The sequence below is a fragment of the Theropithecus gelada genome, chromosome 4, assembly GCF_003255815.1.
Source record: "Theropithecus gelada isolate Dixy chromosome 4, Tgel_1.0, whole genome shotgun sequence".
In the NCBI taxonomy this organism is placed as follows: Eukaryota; Metazoa; Chordata; class Mammalia; order Primates; family Cercopithecidae; genus Theropithecus; species Theropithecus gelada.
This window is the reverse complement of record NC_037671.1, coordinates 166,945,237-166,964,420: the sequence shown is the minus strand read 5'-3', so window position 1 is coordinate 166,964,420 and position 19,184 is coordinate 166,945,237. Positions and strand designations below refer to the sequence as shown.

At 36.5% G+C, this 19,184-nt stretch overlaps 2 protein-coding genes across 2 annotated transcripts in view; one reads left to right on the top strand and one right to left on the bottom strand.

Annotated features, from left to right (window-relative positions):
• Nucleotides 1-19,184, top strand: part of NMBR (neuromedin B receptor) — a 74,864-nt gene that overhangs the window by 1,073 nt on the left and 54,607 nt on the right. Inside the window, exon 2 of the mRNA XM_025382069.1 lies at nucleotides 8,769-8,843. The gene's annotated coding sequence lies outside the window, so the exon portion shown is untranslated. The remainder of the gene's footprint in view (nucleotides 1-8,768; nucleotides 8,844-19,184) is intronic.
• On the bottom strand, nucleotides 14,107-15,866 carry GJE1 (gap junction protein epsilon 1). Its single transcript, XM_025382073.1, is given in 3 exon segments — nucleotides 14,107-14,499; nucleotides 14,993-15,187; nucleotides 15,828-15,866. Coding segments are annotated over 3 exon segments (627 nt in total).

Sequence of the window (19,184 nt, the reverse complement as noted above, 5' to 3'; positions counted from 1 at the left end):
GAAAGTGAAGTGGTTGGAATTGGATTTTACTCTCTGATCTGCCAATATATGCTCTTTTCTTTTCTTTTCTTTTCTTTTCTTTTCCTTTCCTTTCTTTTCTCCTTCCTTCCTCTCTTTTTTCTTTCTTTCTTTTTTTTTTAGACAGGTTCTCATTCTGTCACCTAAGCTGGAGTGCAGCACACTATCAGAGCTCACTGCAGCCTTGAACTCCTGGGCTCAAGGATCCTCTTGCCTCAGCCTCCTGAGTAGCTGGCACCACAGGCACATACCACCATGGCTAATAATTATTCTTTTGTTGCCTAGGCAGGTCTTGAACTCCTAGTCTCAAGTGATACTCCTGCCTTGGCCTCCCAAAGTGCTGAGATTACAGACAAGAGCCTCATACTCTCTTCTTTCTAAATATGCTACCCCTTTCATGAGATGATAATTGATTTGATGGAGAACAGTACAGAGACAGTGTTAGTGTAACACACATTGAAATTAGGCTATGAAACAAAGTAAATATTAATGACTATGAGGTTGCTTTTTCTTGTTTTACTATGATATTTTACTAGAAAGACCTAAATTCTTCTTCTCCATTCATCTCAGACCAGTTTCTGAAGGATCTGACATCACCCTCCAGGACTGGGCTAGAACCTTGGCAAGTAAGGGGAGGGCAGAGCTGTAGGACAAAATAGGGGGTGAGGGCAACCATAGGAAGAAGAAAAGGGAGAGGAACTAGAGCTGACAGGTGTTTTGATGGGAAAAAACTTTTTGTAACATTCCCTAGACTCCATGTTGTGATCATCTGGCAATAAAAATATTCTGTGTCAGTTTGGTCAGAACCATCTTGGTGGCAAATGACAGGGCATCAGTCAATGTAATCAGGATAATATATCTATAGCTGTATCTTTTTAATGTACTGTATGTGGTAGAAATTTGGCTTCCAGTATCATGAGACTTACATACTATTATTTTCGCATCCCCACAAGTAGAAATAATTTTTCCTTAAAAGTTCCAGCAGAAGAATGATAGGGAAGACCCTGAAAACTTGGTCAGGACCATTTGCCACCCCATCCGACCATGGCTGGGACATGCAGACATTATAAACATTACATTTTATGTTTTAAACATGGATATTTAGTTGTTCGGCATCATTGAATTACATTAACACATTTAAAAAAATAAGCTAACTATATGCGAGCAAACATATTTCCAGTCTCTTGATTGTTCCCATTCCATATGCCTATCTTCATGCCTGGTCTACATGATTTTGATTATTGTACCTTTATTTTATTAATTAATTAATTAATTTATTTATTATTATTATACTTTAAGTTCTAGGGTACATGTGCATAACGTGCAGGTTTGTTACATATGTATACTTGTGCCATGTTGGTGTGCTGCACCCATCAACTCGTCAGCACCCATCAACTCATCATTTACATCAGGTATAACTCCCAATGCAATCCCCATGATAGGCCCCAGTGTGTGATGTCCCCCTTCCCGAGTCCAAGTGATCTCATTGTTCAGTTCCCACCTATGAGTGAGAACATGCGGTGTTTGGTTTTCTGTTCTTGTGATAGTTTGCTAAGAATGATGGTTTCCAGCTGCATCCATGTCCCTACAAAGGACACAAACTCATCCTTTTTTATGGCTGCATAGTATTCCATGGTGTATATGTGCCACATTTTCTTAATCCAGTCTGTCACTGATGGACATTTGGGTTGATTCCAAGTCTTTGCTATTGTGAATAGTGCCGCAATAAACATACGTGTGCATGTGTCTTTATAGCAGCATGATTTATAATCCTTTGAGTATATACCCAGTAATGGGATGGCTGGGTCATATGGTACATCTAGTTCTAGATCCTTGAGGAATCGCCATACTGTTTTCCATAATAGCTGAACTAGTTTACAATCCCACCAACAGTGTAAAAGTGTTCCTATTTCTCCACATCCTCTCCAGCAACTGTTGTTTCCTGACTTTTGAATGATCGCCATTCTAACTGGTGTGAGATGGTATCTCATTGTGGTTTTGATTTGCATTTCTCTGATGGCCAGTGATGATGAGCATTTTTTCATGTGTCTGTTGGCTGTATGAATGTCTTCTTTTGAGAAATGTCTGTTCATATCCTTTGCCCACTTTTTGATGGGGTGGTTTGTTTTGTTCTAGTAAATTTGTTTGAGTTCTTTGTAGGTTCTGGATATTAGCCCTTTGTCTGATGAGTAGATTGCAACAATTTTCTCCCATTCTGTAGGTTGCCTGTTCACTCTGATGGTAGTTTCTTTTGCTGTGCAGAAGCTCTTTAGTTTAATGAGATCCCATTTGTCAATTTTGGCTTTTGCTGCCGTTGCTTTTGGTGTTTTAGACATGAAGTCTTTGCCCATGCCTATGTCCTGAATGGTACTACCTAGGTTTTCCTCTAGGGTTTTTATGGTATTAGGTCTAACATTTAAGTCTCTAATCCATCTTGAATTAATTTTCATATAAGGAGTAAGGAAAGGATCCAGTTTCAGCTTTCTACTTATGGCTAGCCAATTTTCCCAGCAACATTTATTAAATAGGGAATCCTTTCCCCATTTCTTGTTTCTCTCAGGTTTGTCAAAGATCAGATGGCTGTAGATGTGTGGTATTATTTCTGAGGACTCGGTTCTGTTCCATTGGTCTATATCTCTGTTTTGGTACGAGTACCATGCTGTTTTGGTTACTGTAGCCTTGTAGTATAGTTTGAAGTCAGGTAGCGTGATGCCTCCAGCTTTGTTCTTTTGACTTAGGATTGTCTTGGAGATGCGGGCTCTTTTTTGGTTCCATATGAACTTTAAAGCAGTTTTTTCCAATTCTGTGAAGAAACTCGTTGGTAGCTTGATGGGGATGGCATTGAATCTATAAATAACCTTGGGCAGTATGGCCATTTCCATGATATTGATTCTTCCTATCCATGAGCATGGTATGTTCTTCCATTTGTTTGTGTCCTCTTTGATTTCACTGAGCAGTGGTTTGTAGTTCTCCTTGAAGAAGTCCTTCACATCCCTTGTAAGTTGGATTCCTAGGTATTTTATTCTCTTTGAAGCAATTGTGAATGGAAGTTCATTCACGATTTGGCTCTCTGTTTGTCTGTTACTGGTGTATAAGAATGCTTGTGATTTTTGCACATTAATTTTGTATCCTGAGACTTTGCTGAAGTTGCTTATCAGCTTAAGGAGATTTTGGGCTGAGACAATGGGGTTTTCTAAATATACAATCATGTCATCTGCAAAGAGGGACAATTTTACTTCTTCTTTTCCTAACTGAATACCCTTGATTTCTTTCTCTTGCCTGATTGGCCTAGCCAGAACTTCCAACACTATGTTGAATAGGAGTGGTGAGAGAGGGCATCCCTGTCTTGTGCCAGTTTTCAAAGGGAATTTTTCCAGATTTTGCCCATTCAGTATGATATTGGCTGTGGGTTTGTCATAAATAGCTCTTATTATTTTGAGGTACGTTCCATCAATACCGAATTTATTGAGTGTTTTTAGCATGAAGCGCTGTTGAATTTTGTCAAAGGCCTTTTCTGCATCTATTGAGATAATCATGTGGTTCTTGTCTTTGGTTCTGTTTATATGCTGGATTATATTTATTGATTTGCGAATGTTGAACCAGCCTTGCATCCCGGGGATGAAGCCCACTTGATCATGGTGGATAAGCTTTTTGATGTGCTGCTGAATCCGGTTTGCCAGTATTTTATTGAGGATTTTTACATCGATGTTCATCAGGGATATTGGTCTAAAATTCTCTTTTTTTGTTGTGTCTCTGCCAGGCTTTGGTATCAGGATGATGTTGGCCTCATAACATGAGTTAGGGAGGATTCCCTCTTTTTCTATTGATTGGAATAGTTTCAGAAGGAATGGTACCAGCTCCTCCTTGTACCTCTGGTAGAATTCAGCTGTGAATCCATCTGGTCCTGGACTTTTTTTCGTTGGTAGGCTATTAATTATTGCCTCAATTTCAGAGCCTGCTATTGGTCTATTCAGGGATTCAACTTCTTCCTGGTTTAGTCTTGGAAGAGTGTAAGTGTCCAGGAAATTATCCATTTCTTCTAGATTTTCCAGTTTATTTGCGTAGAGGTGTTTATAGTATTCTCTGATGGTAGTTTGTATTTCTGTGGGGTCGGTGGTGATATCCCCTTTATCATTTTTTATTGCGTCTATTTGATTCTTCTCTCTTTTCTTCTTTATTAGTCTTGCTAGCGGTCTGTCAATTTTGTTATCTTTTCAAAAAACCAACTCCTGGATTCATTGATTTTTTGGAGGGTTTTTTTGTGTCTCTATCTCCTTCAGTTCTGCTCTGATCTTAGTTATTTCTTGCCTTCTGCTAGCTTTGGAATGTGTTTGCTCTTGCTTCTCTAGTTCTTTTAATTGTGATGTTAGAGTGTCAATTTTAGATCTTTCCTGCTTTCTCTTGAGGGCATTTAGTGCTATAAATTTCCCTCTACACACTGCTTTAAATGTGTCCCAGAGATTCTGGTATGTTGTATCTTTGTTCTCATTGGTTTCAAAGAACATCTTTATTTCTGCCTTCATTTCGTTATGTACCCAGTAGTCATTCAGGAGCAGGTTGTTCAGTTTCCATGTAGTTGAGCGGTTTTGATTGAGTTTCTTAGTCCTGAGTTCTAGTTTGATTGCCCTGTGGCCTGAGAGACAGTTTGTTATAATTTCTGTTCTTGTACATTTGCTGAGGACTGCTTTACTTCCAATTATGTGGTCAATTTTGGAATAAGTGCGATGTGGTGCTGAGAAGAATGTATATTCTGTTGATTTGGGGTGGAGAGTTCTGTAGATGTCTATTAGGTCTGCTTGCTGCAGAGATGAGTTCAATTCCTGGATATCCTTGTTAACTTTCTGTCTCGTTGATCTGTCTAATGTTGACAGTTGGGTGTTGAAGTCTCCCATTATTATTGTATGGGAGTCTAAGTCTCTTTGTAAGTCTCGAAGGACTTGCTTTATGAATCTGGGTGCTCCTGTATTGGGTGCATATATATATAGGATAGTTAGCTCTTCCTGTTGAATTGATCCCTTTACCATTATGCAATGGCCGCCTTTGTCTCTTTTGATCTTTGATGGTTTAAAGTCTGTTTTATCAGAGACTAGTATTGCAACCCCTGCTTTTTTTTTTTTCTCCATTTGCTTGGTAAATCTTCCTCCATCCCTTTATTTTGAGCCTATGTATGTCTCTGCATGTGAGATGGGTCTCCTGAATACAGCAGACTGATGGGTCTTGACTCTTTATCCAGTTTGCCAGTCTGTGTCTTTTAATTGGAGCATTTAGTCCATTTACATTTAAGGTTAATATTGTTATGTGTGAACTTGATCCTGCCATTAAGATATTAACTGGTTATTTTGCTCGTTAGTTGATGCAGTTTCTTCCTAGTCTCAATGGTCTTTACATTGTGGCATGTTTTTGCAATGGCTGGTACCGGTTGTTCCTTTCCATATTTAGTGCTTCCTTCAGGGTCTCTTGTAATGCAGGCCTGGTGGTGACAAAATCTCTAAGCATTTGCTTATCTGTAAAGGATTTTATTTCTCCTTCACTTATGAAACTTAGTTTGGCTGGATATGAAATTCTGGGTTGAAAATTCTTTTCTTTAAGAATGTTGAATATTGGCCCCCACTCTCTTCTGGCTTATAGAGTTTCTGCCGAGAGATCTGCTGTTAGTCTGATGGGCTTCCCTTTGTGGGTAACCCGACCTTTCTCTCTGGATGCCCTTAAGATTTTTTCCTTCATTTCAACTTTGGTGAATCTGGCAATTATGTGTCTTGGAGTTACTCTTCTCGAGGAGTATCTTTGTGGCTTTCTCTGTATTTCCTGAATTTGAATGTTGACCTGCCCTACTAGGTTGGGGAAGTTCTCCTGGATGATATCCTGAAGAGTGTTTTCCAACTTGGTTCCATTTTTCCCCTCACTTTCAGGCACCCCAATCAGACGTAGATTTGGTCTTTTTACATAATCCCATACTTCTTGCAGGCTTTGTTCATTTCTTTTTCTTCTTTTTTCTTTTGGTTTCTCTTCTCGCTTTATTTCATTCATTTGATCCTCAATCGCTGATACTGTTTCTTCCAGTTGATCGAGTCAGTTACTGAAGCTTGTGCATTTGTCACGTATTTCTCGTGTCATGGTTTTTATCTCTTTCATTTCGTTTATGACCTTCTCTGCATTAATTACTCTAGCTATCAATTCTTCCACTTTTTTTTCAAGATTTTTAGTTTCTTTGCACTGGGTACGTAATTCCTCCTTTAGCTCTGAGAGGTTTGATGGACTGAAGCCTTCTTCTCTCATCTCGTCAAAGTCATTCTCCGTCCAGCTTTGATCTGTTGCTGGTGATGAGCTGCGCTCCTTTGCCGGGGGAGATGCGCTCTTATTTTTTGAATTTCCAGCTTTTCTGCCCTGCTTTATCCCCATCTTTGTGGTTTTATCTGCCTCTGGTCTTTGATGATGGTGACGTACTGATGGGATTTTGGTGTAGGTGTCCTTCCTATTTGATAGTTTTCCTTCTAACAGTCAGGGGCCTCAGCTGTAGGTCTGTTGGAGATTGCTTGAGGTCCACTCCAGACCCTGTTTGCCTGGGTATCAGCAGCAGAGGCTGCAGAAGATAGAATATTGCTGAACAGCGAGTGTACCTGTCTGATTCTTGCTTTGGAAGCTTCCTCTCAGGGGTGTACTCCACCCTGTGAGGTGTGAGGTGTCAGACTGCCCCTAGTGGGGGATGTCTCCCAGTTAGGCTGCTCAGGGGTCAGGGACCCACTTGAGCAGGCAGTCTGTCCCTTCTCAGATCTCAACCTCCGTGTTGGGAGATCCACTGCTCTCTTCAAAGCTGTCAGACAGAGTCGTTTGCGTCTGCAGAGGTTTCTGCTGCTTTTTTGTTGTTGTTGTTGTTGTTGTGTAGCTGTGCCCTGTCCCCAGAGGTGGAGTCTACAGAGACAGGCAGGTTTCCTTGAGCTGCTGTGAGCTCCACCCAGTTGGAGCTTCCCAGCAGCTTTGTTTACCTACTTAAGCCTCAGCAATGGCGGGCGCCCCTCCCCCAGCCTCGCTGCTGCCTTGCCGGTAGATCACAGACTGCTGTGCTAGCAATGAGGGAGGCTCCGTGGGCGTGTGACCCTCCCAGCCAGGTGTGGGATATGATCTCCTGGTGTGCCTGTTTGCTTAAAGCGCAATATTGGGGTGGGAGTTACCCGATTTTCCAGGTGTTGTGTGTCTCAGTTCCCCTGGCTAGGAAAAGGATTCCCTTCCCCTTTGCGCTTCCCAGGTGAGGCGATGCCTCGCCCTGCTTCAGCTCTAGCTGGTCGGGCTGCAGCAGCTGACCAGTGCCTATCGTCCGGCACTCCCCAGTGAGATGAACCCAGTACCTCAGTTGAAAATGCAGAAATCACCGGTCTTCTGTGTCGCTGGCGCTGGGAGTTGGAGACTGGAGCTGTTCCTATTCGGCCATCTTACTCCACCCCTGTCTTTTTTTTTTGAGAAGGAGTCTTGCTGTGTCACCCAGACTGGACTGCAGTGGTGCGATCTATTGTACCTTTAAAGAAGTCTTCAGAGTATGTAATGTAAGTCCTCTGTCTGTTTTTGTTTTTATTTTTGTTTTCCTTTCATTTTTCAAAATTGTGTTGGCTATTCTAGATCTCCTGTATTTACATATAAATTTTAGAAACATCACGTCAATTTTTATATAAGTTTCCTAGGATTTTGACTGGAATTATATTGAATTTACAGATCGGTTTATAATGACCAAAGTTACAAATAAGTAAGACTTCCAAGCCATGGATGTGACATGGTTAATTTTTCCACTTAAAATGGTACAGTGGCTCACGCCTGTAATTTCAGCACTTTGGGAAGCCGAGGTGGGCGAATCACCTGAGGTCAGGAGTTTGTGATCAGCCTGGCCAACATGGTGAAACTCCGTCTCTACTAAAAACATAAAATTAGCAGGGTGTGGTGGCACATGCCTGTAATCCCAGCTACTTGGGAGGCTGCGGCAGGAGAATCGTTTGAACCTGGGAGGTGGAGGTGGCAGTGAGCCAAGATTGTGCCACTGCACTCCAGCCTGGGCGACAGAACGAGACTCCATCTCAAAAAATAAAAAATAAAAATTAAATAAAAATTAAAATAAAAAATCTTTAATTATTTTCACCACTGTTTTGTAGTTTTCATTGTGCAGGTCTAGCACATATTTTGAAAAATTTATCGCTATGCACTTCATATTTTTGATTCTATTTTAAATGATTTTTTTTACATTTAAATTTTATTTTTTATTACTCTACAGAAAAATTATTCTTCATAAGTTTATTTATTTATTTATTTAAGAGACAGAGTCTTGCTCCGCCAGCCAGGCTAGTGGGCAGTGGCACAATCATAGCTCACTGCCGCCCCAATCTCTTGGGCTCAAATCATCCTCTCACCTCAGCCTCTGGAGTAGCTGGTACTACAGGCAGGCACCACCATGCCTAGCTAATTTCCTTATTTTTTGCAGGGGGGGGTCTTGCTGTATTGTCCAGGCTAATCTCAAACTCCTAGACTCAAGCGATCCTCCTGGCTCCACCTCCAAAAGTTCTGGGATTACAGGCATGAACCACAGTGCTTGGCTTATAAATTTAATTTTCTGGAACATTCTTTAGAATTTTCTATGTACGTGATCACGTCTGTGAATAAAGATATTTATTATTTTGCAATTTATATATTGTTTGTGTTATTGTACTTATTGAATAAATATATATTTAGTATGTATATGTTTATTTTGTTTTTGTCTTATTGAATTTTAGTTCAACGTTAAACACAAGTGGGAAAAGTACAGAGCCTTGCCTGTTTTGAGACTACAGGGGAAATTGTTAATTCCTGTAAGTTTCTTTAGATGCTATTTATCAAGCTTAGGTAGATCTCGTTTAAAGTGAGAGGTTTAGGGTTTTTGGTTTGTTTCATTATAAATGGGTGTTTATAATATAACTTTTCATTTCAGGGATAAATCCCACCTAACATGATGTATTATTTTTATATATATTGCTGAATTCTATTTGTAAATATATTTTTGCTAAGAATTTTTAATATCAACATTATGCTGGCCTCCTTACATGAAATGGCAAATATTCTCTTCTAATTCTTAAAAAAGATTTTGGAGTATTATTTCTTCCTTAAAGATTTAATGGAATTGACCGCTGAATTCATCAGGGCCTGACATTTCTTTATGGGAAGGTTTTGGATTTAAAATTTTAAAAATCCATATATGGATAGTTATATTTTTTGTTTGTGTCTGTCAATTTTTAGTAGTTTGGAATTTAGAAATTTTTTCATCTAAGTATCAAAAACTTACTGACCTAACATTGTTCTGGATGTTTCCTTATAATTGTTTCAAGGTTTTACTATAATTTCCCTTTTCTGATTTATCTTATGATTTTCATTTTCTCCCTTATTATCTCATATTATCAAACCAGAAATTTATAAGTTTTATTAATCTTTTCAAAGAACGAGATTTTGGTTTAATTGATTTTCTCTATTGTCTTTGGGTTTTATATCACTGTGTTTTATATTCGTATTTTTATTTGCATCCTTCTATTTAATTTGTATTTAACATATCTTTTAAAAACTTCAGGCTGGGCATGGTGGCTCATGCCTGTAATCTCAGCACTTTGGAAGGCCGAGGCGGGTGAATTGCATGATCAGGAGTTCGAGAGCAGCCTGGCCAACATGGTGAAAACCCATCTCTATTAAAAATATAAAAAATTAGCTGGATGTGTGGCGGATGCCTGTAATCCCAGCTATTCAGGAGGCTGAGGCAGGAGAATCGCTTGAACCCAGGAGGCAGAAGTTGCAGTGAGTCGTGATCGCGCCACTGCACTCCAGCCCTGATGATAGAGTGAGACTCCTTCTCAAAAACAAACAAACAAACAAACAAACAAACAAACAAAAAACCCCAACAACTTCAGAAAATGAACAGTTAAAATTACTATATAATGTCTTTTCTAACATAATATTTAGAACTTCCAATATTCCGCCAAACACTGTTTTAACTGCTTTCCACTTATTTTGATAAGTTGTAATCGCAATTTTGTTTAAAGCAGTTTTTAATTTCCCAGGTATTTTTTTTCTTTGATCCATGGGTTAATAAAAGTATGTTGTTAATTTTTCAAACATTTGGATGTATCCCTGATATCTTAATTTTATTAATTTCTAGTTTAATTCCATTGTGACCAGAGACTATAGTCTGTATGATTTCAATCCTTGAGGCTTTCTTATGGACCTCTTTTGGTGAATGTTACAACGATCTCTTTTGGTGAATGTTACACACCCACTTGAAAAGAATGTCTGTTCCGTTGTTGCTGGGTAGAGTATTCTATAAATATCAATTAGTTCAAGTTATGTATTAATAATTTATAATCTTCTGTATCCTTTCTGATTTTCTATTTACTTTGTCAGTTTAGATGCTATTACTGAGAGAGAAGTGTTGAAATCTTTAGCTATAATAGGATGTATTTCTTTTTTGAATCTACCAGGTTTTGCTTCATGCATTCTGAATCTCTATTAACTGGTGGCATACATATTATAACTATTATGCTTCATGATGAAATTATACTTTAAACATTATGAAATGTCTCTTTAATCTCTGTCATCATTCCTTGCTGTAAAATTGACATGAGTTTTCTCATATTAATATAGTCAATTGAGCTCTCTGATGCTTAGGGTTTGCATGATACATCTTTTCCCATTTATTTTCTATAAAATATTTAAGATTTTAAAATATTAAACCTTTAAATATTTAAAAATGTTTAAAGTGGGGTTCTTGTTAATAATTTGGTCTGGCTTTTAAAAAACACATTTAGACAATCTCTTATGTTTTTGGAGTGGCAAGATCTCTTGTATTTATTGTTAACTATTGATATGTTTGGGTTTGGTTCCACTACCTTGTTATTGTTTCTATTTGTTTCATCTGTTTTTGTTCTCTTTTTTCCTTTCCTGCTACCTTTCGTATTAATTGAATGTCTTATGATTCTAGTTAATTTTGTTCGTTTGCTTGTTAAACCAAAATTGTGTTGCTTTTTTAAACTGGTTGTTTTATATTTTATAATATACAACTTTAAGTTATCACAGCAAACTTCAAATGATAACATACTTTACCTATATTACAAGAATCTTATAATAGTATACTTCTACACTTGATTTGATTTGCCAAGTTTTATCAATTTTATTGTTATTTTCAAGAGTGATCTGGGATTTATTTTACTTTGTTTTCTAAAATGTTACTTTTTACGTATATCCTTATTAAATTATTTTTGTTTATCTTTGTTTAATAAGTTCTTATGTTTGCTTTTTGAATTACATTTATTGTTTCCTTTTTTATAATAGATTTATTTTCAGCTGTCAATTTTCAGTACAATACAAATTTGCTCATATCTCATAGGTTTTAATATGTAGCATCTCACTTCTTGTTCATATAAATAGTCAGAAAAGCTTCAGTTTAAGTTATCTTATTTGACCCAAGAGCTTTTTATGAAATGGTTTTAAATAGCATTTCAAATGGTTAGATATTGTTTAGTTTTGATGTTCTTATTAATTTTTACTATATTTGCATTTTAGTCAGAAAAATTAGTTTTCATATTGGAATATGAATTTTTATATATTCAGGACTATATAGCTGTGTGTTAACAATTCTGATATAATTACTAATAAAATGAAATCATAGTAGGTCGGTAGTGAATTTCCAAGACTGTCTAAACCACCTCTCTCATCTTATCTCTGTCTTTAAACATAACAATATGTAGTGTTTAGTTCAAAGAAGTAGAGGCAAGCAAGGTTTCTTTGGTGGCTTGGAGATGCCATCCTTCCACCTTGTCAGTTGAAGAGATCAAGAGCTCAGGAAGGCTGAGGAAGCTAGATTTTAATGGATGCTACAGTAAGGTGAGAGCTGGAAAATGAGAGAGCTTCAGAGATCTGCAAAGGGCTTTTCAGTGAGTCCTGATCAGTGCAACATCTTTAAATATCTTTCTAGGAAAAGAACTAATTGAAAGGATCAAAAGGAACAATACTCAAGATTCATACAAGACTGAGAATATTTGCTGTTCCCAAAGTCAGAGTGGAAAAATCTCTTAATAAAGAGATATATGTTGACCATGCCCTACCCTAAAAGATGAATCAGAGTGAGAATAAATCCAAGTGTTTATCTATGATTGGGCAATAATATTAAGGGGAAGTCTTCTGTGGGATTTTTTGGAAAAATGATCTTCCCTGGGAAAGAATCCTGAGAGGCAAACCAGAATAAGGTCCTTTTGCCCTATCTCCCTTCTTGCCTTGGACAGAGAGAACCTGTTTCCTGTAGCAATGGTAATTAGTGTCACCACCACAAGTCAACCAGCAGGAGGGAAGAATTCAAGATTTTTGAGACTAGTGAAAGGATAGTATTTCCAAACCACAAAAGAGGCACTCAGAAAGGTTCTCCCTTAGTATTGGGGCAAAACTGGCCTTTCCGTAAGTACTACGCTGGTCATATATAACAAAGCTTGAAAAGAAGCAGAAAGGATCATCTGTTTCCAAGTAACTTAACTGTGCTCCAGAACTAAGTTGAAGAATATTTATGAGAAGAAAAATAACCGTCATCCAACAGGATAAAACACACAATGCCTGACATTCAATAGAAAATTATCCACCTTGGAAAGATGCAGCAAAAATAGGACCCATAATGAAAATGTGTATGTTTGCCAGCAGATTGGCAGGAGCATTCCACCTTGAATGCAGGCAATCAAGGGGTATGTTATCTATAGAGAATTTAAAAATAAGGATAAAATACTAAACATGGTTGCTGTTTGTTAACACCAACGGTTAGTTATTCTAAACAAAGAAAGTCAATACATATCCTTTGTTTGTAGAGTGGACAATTTTTACCAGTCCCCACCCTGTTGGCATGCCACTGCTATAGTATGATTTTATAGCTCACGTGCTAGATTATGATTTTATAAAGGTATTAAATCTTGATGATCTTTTTTATACGAATTTTTTAATGCAGTACTTGTTAACAAATAGATATCAGTAGCTATTTGTGGAATGAAGATAAGTTGGATTTTCTCCTGTGCTCTCATGTAGAGAAAACCTCAGTGATGAAAACCTTAGATACAGAAATTCATGATGTCAAACATAGGCTGCATAAAGCTTAAGGAAAAATGGAAAACCTTACTATCTGAGTATACTCATTTCCCTACTAAGTTACCAGTATAAAGCAGTAATACATAAGGATTTTAAATAATATCGAATGAATCAAATGATTGTTGGTAAGGCAGGCAGATAAAAAGAAATGCACTAAATCAATATACAATTGTCTCTGAAATAATTTCATAGCTATTGAGGAAGTCTAACTTAATATAAACACAGTGTTCCCTTTTGATAAATATAGAAGTTACAGTTACAGAACATCTGTGGGCACAGAAAGGTTTTTTTTTTTCCTGAGAAGAAACAAGGATCCCATGTGCAGTATTATCCATAGCATTTTTTATTTATTTGGTAACTATATTTCTATATCATTTTAATATTGAAACTTTCAAGAAAACGATTGAATAAAATTTTAAAAATGTAATTGTTCAATTTCTTCAAAGTAATGGTCAAACTATAGAATTACTCCTTAATAATTAATTTATAACTTTTGTGCTTAAATAAGTTATATTTTACATGAATGCAAAATAATTACACCCTCAAATTTAAAACTGTATAGTTCCACAGAAAGGAAAATATGAAGATCTGGATTATGACTTTGGCCACCCAAATTAACCTACCTGTCCATCAATTTTCCACTTCGTAAAAAAAGACAATAAAAGTTTCTCTGGCCACAAAAAACTGATCAATTAAGATGTATGTGAGAGAACTCTGTAAAAGCACCATTTAAAAATAAATTAACAGTAGTTCTGTTTATATTTTCTAATAAAAGTGATCAAAATTAAAATAAAATGAAATAGTTCTTCAAGAATCCTTATCTTACAAACAGGCATTATATTTTATAGTAGACATGAATTTCAGACACATTGAAGTAAGTTTGTTTTGAAATTGTGGTACTCACTAAGTATGATAAAACTAAATAAAAATGATAAAGAACTGTAACATGACAATAGGTAATCCATTCTTTTGTCATTGTCCGAATGGAACGTATAGTCTTCTAAATATGATCTCAAAAATGTCAGCAACACATAATACCATTGTAATTGCTGTAAATGTATACAATGCAATGAGAAAAATGGTTTTTTCAAAGTGTTCTGGAACCATGCATCTTACAATCATGTTTTCCCCAAGAAATCTAGCATCACACAGGTAAAGAGATTTTACTTGGAAACCAAAGAGGTAAATCTGAAGCCAAAATGCTACTGCCTCTAGACTAATTCTTAATAAAACAGAGAGTATATAAATTACAGTGCAAATAGGCTTTTGAAGAATGCATTCTTGATTGATGCTTTTACATGCAGCATAAAGATGAAAAATAGCTCCAGGAACCAGGACAATCACTAGTTGTAATGCCCAGAACACCTAAAGTATGTCAGAAATATCTTAGTAAATCAATTAATCAATATGTGTAACTAAAAATACACTAAAAACGCCACTAACTCTCAACAGAGACTAACTTAAAAATTCCAAGTTTCATAAATATCATATATATGTCTTAATATAATGAAGGTAGTAATGTCAAACATATTTATTGTGAAAACATAGTCATATATTACTATAGCTGCCTCTTAATGACTGATAATGATGAAGTAGTTTATTTTATTAGCCAGTTAATTTCTATATTCCAAATATAGGTCTGGAGAATAATGATAACATTAGTAGATAACAAAATGCCAGAATTGGAAGAAACTCCCCAAAACTCAATTTATCTGAAATATACAGCTAATTAAAGAAAAAGTAACATAATCCTTAAAAAAAAAAAAAAAAACCTGTTAGGGTATTTCTCACATTATGACATTATTTTACATTTAAAGAGAAAATGAGTTTGTTGTAGAGTTAATGTTTATGTGCACACAGAAAAACTTACCTGTGGAGTGATTGGCCTGAACTGATTATAACAGAAGAGATTTATTTCTCTTTTGTCTGTATCGCAACTGAAGTGCAAGGCCTCATTCCCATAAACTGCAAAGCCTAGCACCCCGAGGAAGAACATTCGGATTGATCAAAAGAAAAGGGTGTGGAATTGACCAATCACAGTTGGAGGTTTAACCTGTTATGGTTTTAGGAGAAAAAAAAAATCTTTTAAACACAAACATTAAAGGAGGATATTTAAAAAACATCCTTATATCGCATTTAAAAAATGTAAGATTCAAGAAGTTTTGAAGCCAAATTGACCCTTAGAGATCATCAAATCAAATATAATTCCTGCATTATGAGATTTCTCACTCTTAAAATATGAAAAGCAACATTTGATAGGGACATGTGTAATTTTGGAAATATTTAAACAGCTTTGAACTCAATTAATATCCCCACCACCGTAATCCATTTGCAGTAAAATCAGAATATCTAATACTTCTTTTTGAAAATTAGATAACAAATCCAGTAGTAAGCTCAGTCCATACACTACCTTAAAAACTAAATAATGTTTATTAATTGTAATTAAAGCTTTTTTCCCCTACTTCTTAATTATGAAATTGAGAGAGTGAGCCACACTAAAACAGCAACATCTAAAGATACTTCCTGAATTTTTCTCTTTAGAGTTTTAAATTCAGAATATTTTGAAGTATATGGTTGATACTTACAGTATTCTCCATAGATGTAGAGAATTTATTCACCAAGACTTATGCAATTCAGGTTAAAATACTCAGAAAATACTCATACAATTGCTTTTTTGTTTGGATAATACTTACACATCCTTCATAGAAGTTTTTGATGTAATTTAGAGACATGTCTCAGGAGATGTTATCCTGGCATTCCTGTGGGTTAATTCTTGACCCACATTGCCAGTTTGCTTCTGCCAGAATCAAGCTCTTTTATTCTCTCAGGACTCTTACAGCAGAAAACACTCATCACTACAAATTTCTCTCCCCTCTTCCTTTTCTCTTAGATCTCTGGGGCCCCATTCAACTTTCCTATCTCTGTCCCAAAAACAAAACAAAAACAAAGAAACAAAAGCGGAGAGCATGTGGCCAATCTAATAATCCCTTGACTTACACTGTCAGCATAGCCAGCCAGGAATGCCAGCAAAGCAAGAGACCAGCCCCACAAAGGTTCTGAGCACTCAACGCTTCTACAATTACCTAAAAATGGACTGTATCTAAATTAGTGGGCTCTTTAGCTTGGAGTTTTCTCTGATAATGTTGAAGTAATCTTTTTATTTTCCTTTTTATTTTATTTAGGTGTGTCCTAAGGGATAGTACATGGGAAATATTCCTGATTCTTTATTGTTTACTTCCATAGAGTATAACTAATTTCTGGGAAGTCTTAAGAAATTGTAACACAGGATATAATAACTATTGCATTATTGAATATTATTGATGTATTGCTATATTTGTCTAGTTGTTGAATGCTTGCCACAGACCTGGAAAAATCTGTAATTAGATCTCTGGGCTAAGGAAAAAGATAGCGAACTGCTAATTAAGGCAAGACCAGGAGCTAGCACATATCATGAGAACAATCCTTCCCATCCTTTCTTTTGTCCTTCAGTAGATACATCATCTATTAGACATTGTTGTGGGTGTTGAGGACCAGCAGGCACCAAGACCAGTAATTACCTTCTGACTTACATATCTGCTTACTATCTTCCATCCACCTATAATGTCATACAGCTAATTGTTGATTATATTTGCTTTCTTTACTTGCCTTTCTCATTTTCTTGTGATCTGCCAGAGGTTGTAACTTCAGACAATGTCATTGCTTTCTTCTAGCAAGTGGAGAAGTGACTGCATGATACATGTATTTGTAACCAATAAACAAGGGACAGTGTTCTTGTTGAATAGGAGTGCTGTGCTGGATAGGAAGAAATAAAAATGGACAGCTTAATGATCCCTCAGAATGGTTAGATAAAAGATATTTGTGTATATTCCCATCTTCTCAGAATCAGAATTTCAGGTTTACTTTGTGTTGATTCCCAAGAAGGGACATCTAAAAGCCCTAACAACTATTTGCATAAGAAGGAATAGTGCTTTGGCTTTTACCATTGTACAGTAGTGAATGCTATTGTTTAGTCAACTGTATACAATTGTCAGACATATAGAAATCATCAGTGTCTCCTTTCAGGGGTATATAAAATTGTCTTGAACCTTAATTGCATGTGTAGAAGAAGGGAGTGTAGCATCATTGTCATTGCTGAGATCTATAAGGGGCCAAATAATTAATACCAATCTTTCTCTTACATGTTCTGATCCAATTGGGTAATAAGACAAAGGAATAAACCATATGTGGGCCAAAATATCACACATAAAGATTAGGCTGAGGAGGGATGTTGCTTATCTTTTTAGGAAAGTGTGATCCTTAGTGAGACTGGCCTCAAATGTATGGCAATTGGTAAGGGTGTTTATTCAAGTGACAACCTGGGTTTCTTGCATACTAATGGCTGCAGGTTCCATAGCCGCATGTTCCAAAAGCAGAAAAAGGGTGATTCTCAATATTCTCAATGCACAAGCATTGTTTAGCACTCAGCTTGCTTCATGTTTGCTAATGTTACATTAGGCAAAGAAAGTTTCAAAATGAACCCAGGTTTGAGAAACATCATCTACCTCTTGATGGATCTGTGAAGTCATGTTGCAGAGTTGTGAATGTATGAAAAGAAAGTATTTGTGGCCAACTTTATATTCTATCACAATGTGCCCACTGATTACAAATATTAACATCCCTCCTGCATGTCTTCACTTTCATTATAGGATGCCAAAACTATCATCTAATTGTAGAATTAAAATTGAAGTCCAGGATTTTGTGATTTGCATTGTATCTGGATGTGGCTACTCTTGATCTAGAATCTGGAGAAACAAAGGGAAAAGTTACATTCTACATGACATCAATATACAATGGTGATACAGGAATAGGATGACTACAATAGACACTTCCACTCCAAAAGTAGAAGAACAGGAGATATGTAACTGTCACTGGTCCGTAACAATTCTGAAATTGTGCAAGGGAAAATATTGCCTGTTGTCCCTATTCTGGAGGCAGGGAACATTCCATGATTGAGGCATGGTTGTATTACCCTGAAAGCTGTTCCGCAGTATATTATACTCTCCTTAATGGAAGTGGTTCCCTGGTCCATTGTTGTCAGTGGCCTGTAGTTCCATTCTCTGTGTTCTTGGCTGAAAGCATCTTCCCTTTTTCTTTAAAAAAAGAAATGATTATGCTTGAATAAATAACTTGCTCAGACTGCTTCTTGCTAGATAAAAGCTGGGGGGCCAGAAGTCTTTTTTATAATTTGACCAATATCTGGTCTTTTAAGCCAAAGTAATAGCTGTTTTGCTGATACAAACCTCTTAATAACTCTTTGGCTTTCTGTGTAATAGATTTCATATACTTAGTTTTAGTAAGAGTCATATAATTAAATAAATATCTCTCTCTACAAATATATTTATGGCTGTTTTTGGATTAGACTTTTCTGAAGTGCTCTTAAGATAGTTAGAAATCTTTTGTCTAATTGAGATAGTCATTAGTCATGCCTTAAATATTTAAAAAGTCTAATCAAAGGACATTGTAGCCACACCATTGATTTGACTTTTACCCTAAGACCGTTTCTTACATTAGAAAGTTTTATTGGCTAGGGAGACTAGAAATGAGAAAAAACATTCACATGTAGCCAGTCCCGACCTCTCTATATTTTCTCCAAGTTTTTCCTGCAAACTCATTTCCAGGTCTCTTTACAAGGTAATGTTGATTGATTGCTGAAACATGGGTAAGTGAGGGGGAAATAAACTTTGACCTTATTTTCTCCTCTGAAGAGCTCAGAAAATTATTGGGGTACATAGCACCTGGATGGTGCTGCAGAGCTTGACCCTTATCTACACTCCTCATCAGATCTCAATATGAAGAACAAAGGCCAAGCAGAGAAGTAACCAAGTACAACATATACCAGGGGTGTAGTTGAGAAATACAAAGGACCCCATATAAATGAATGGCATCAATGTGAGTGGGAGGGAGCCCACAGTACCTAAGATCACGGGCTCTGGAACCAGAGATTTGAGGTCTCAAGCAGATTATTTCACACCTTTGAATCTCAGTTTCTCAAACTGGCAATGAAAATTGTA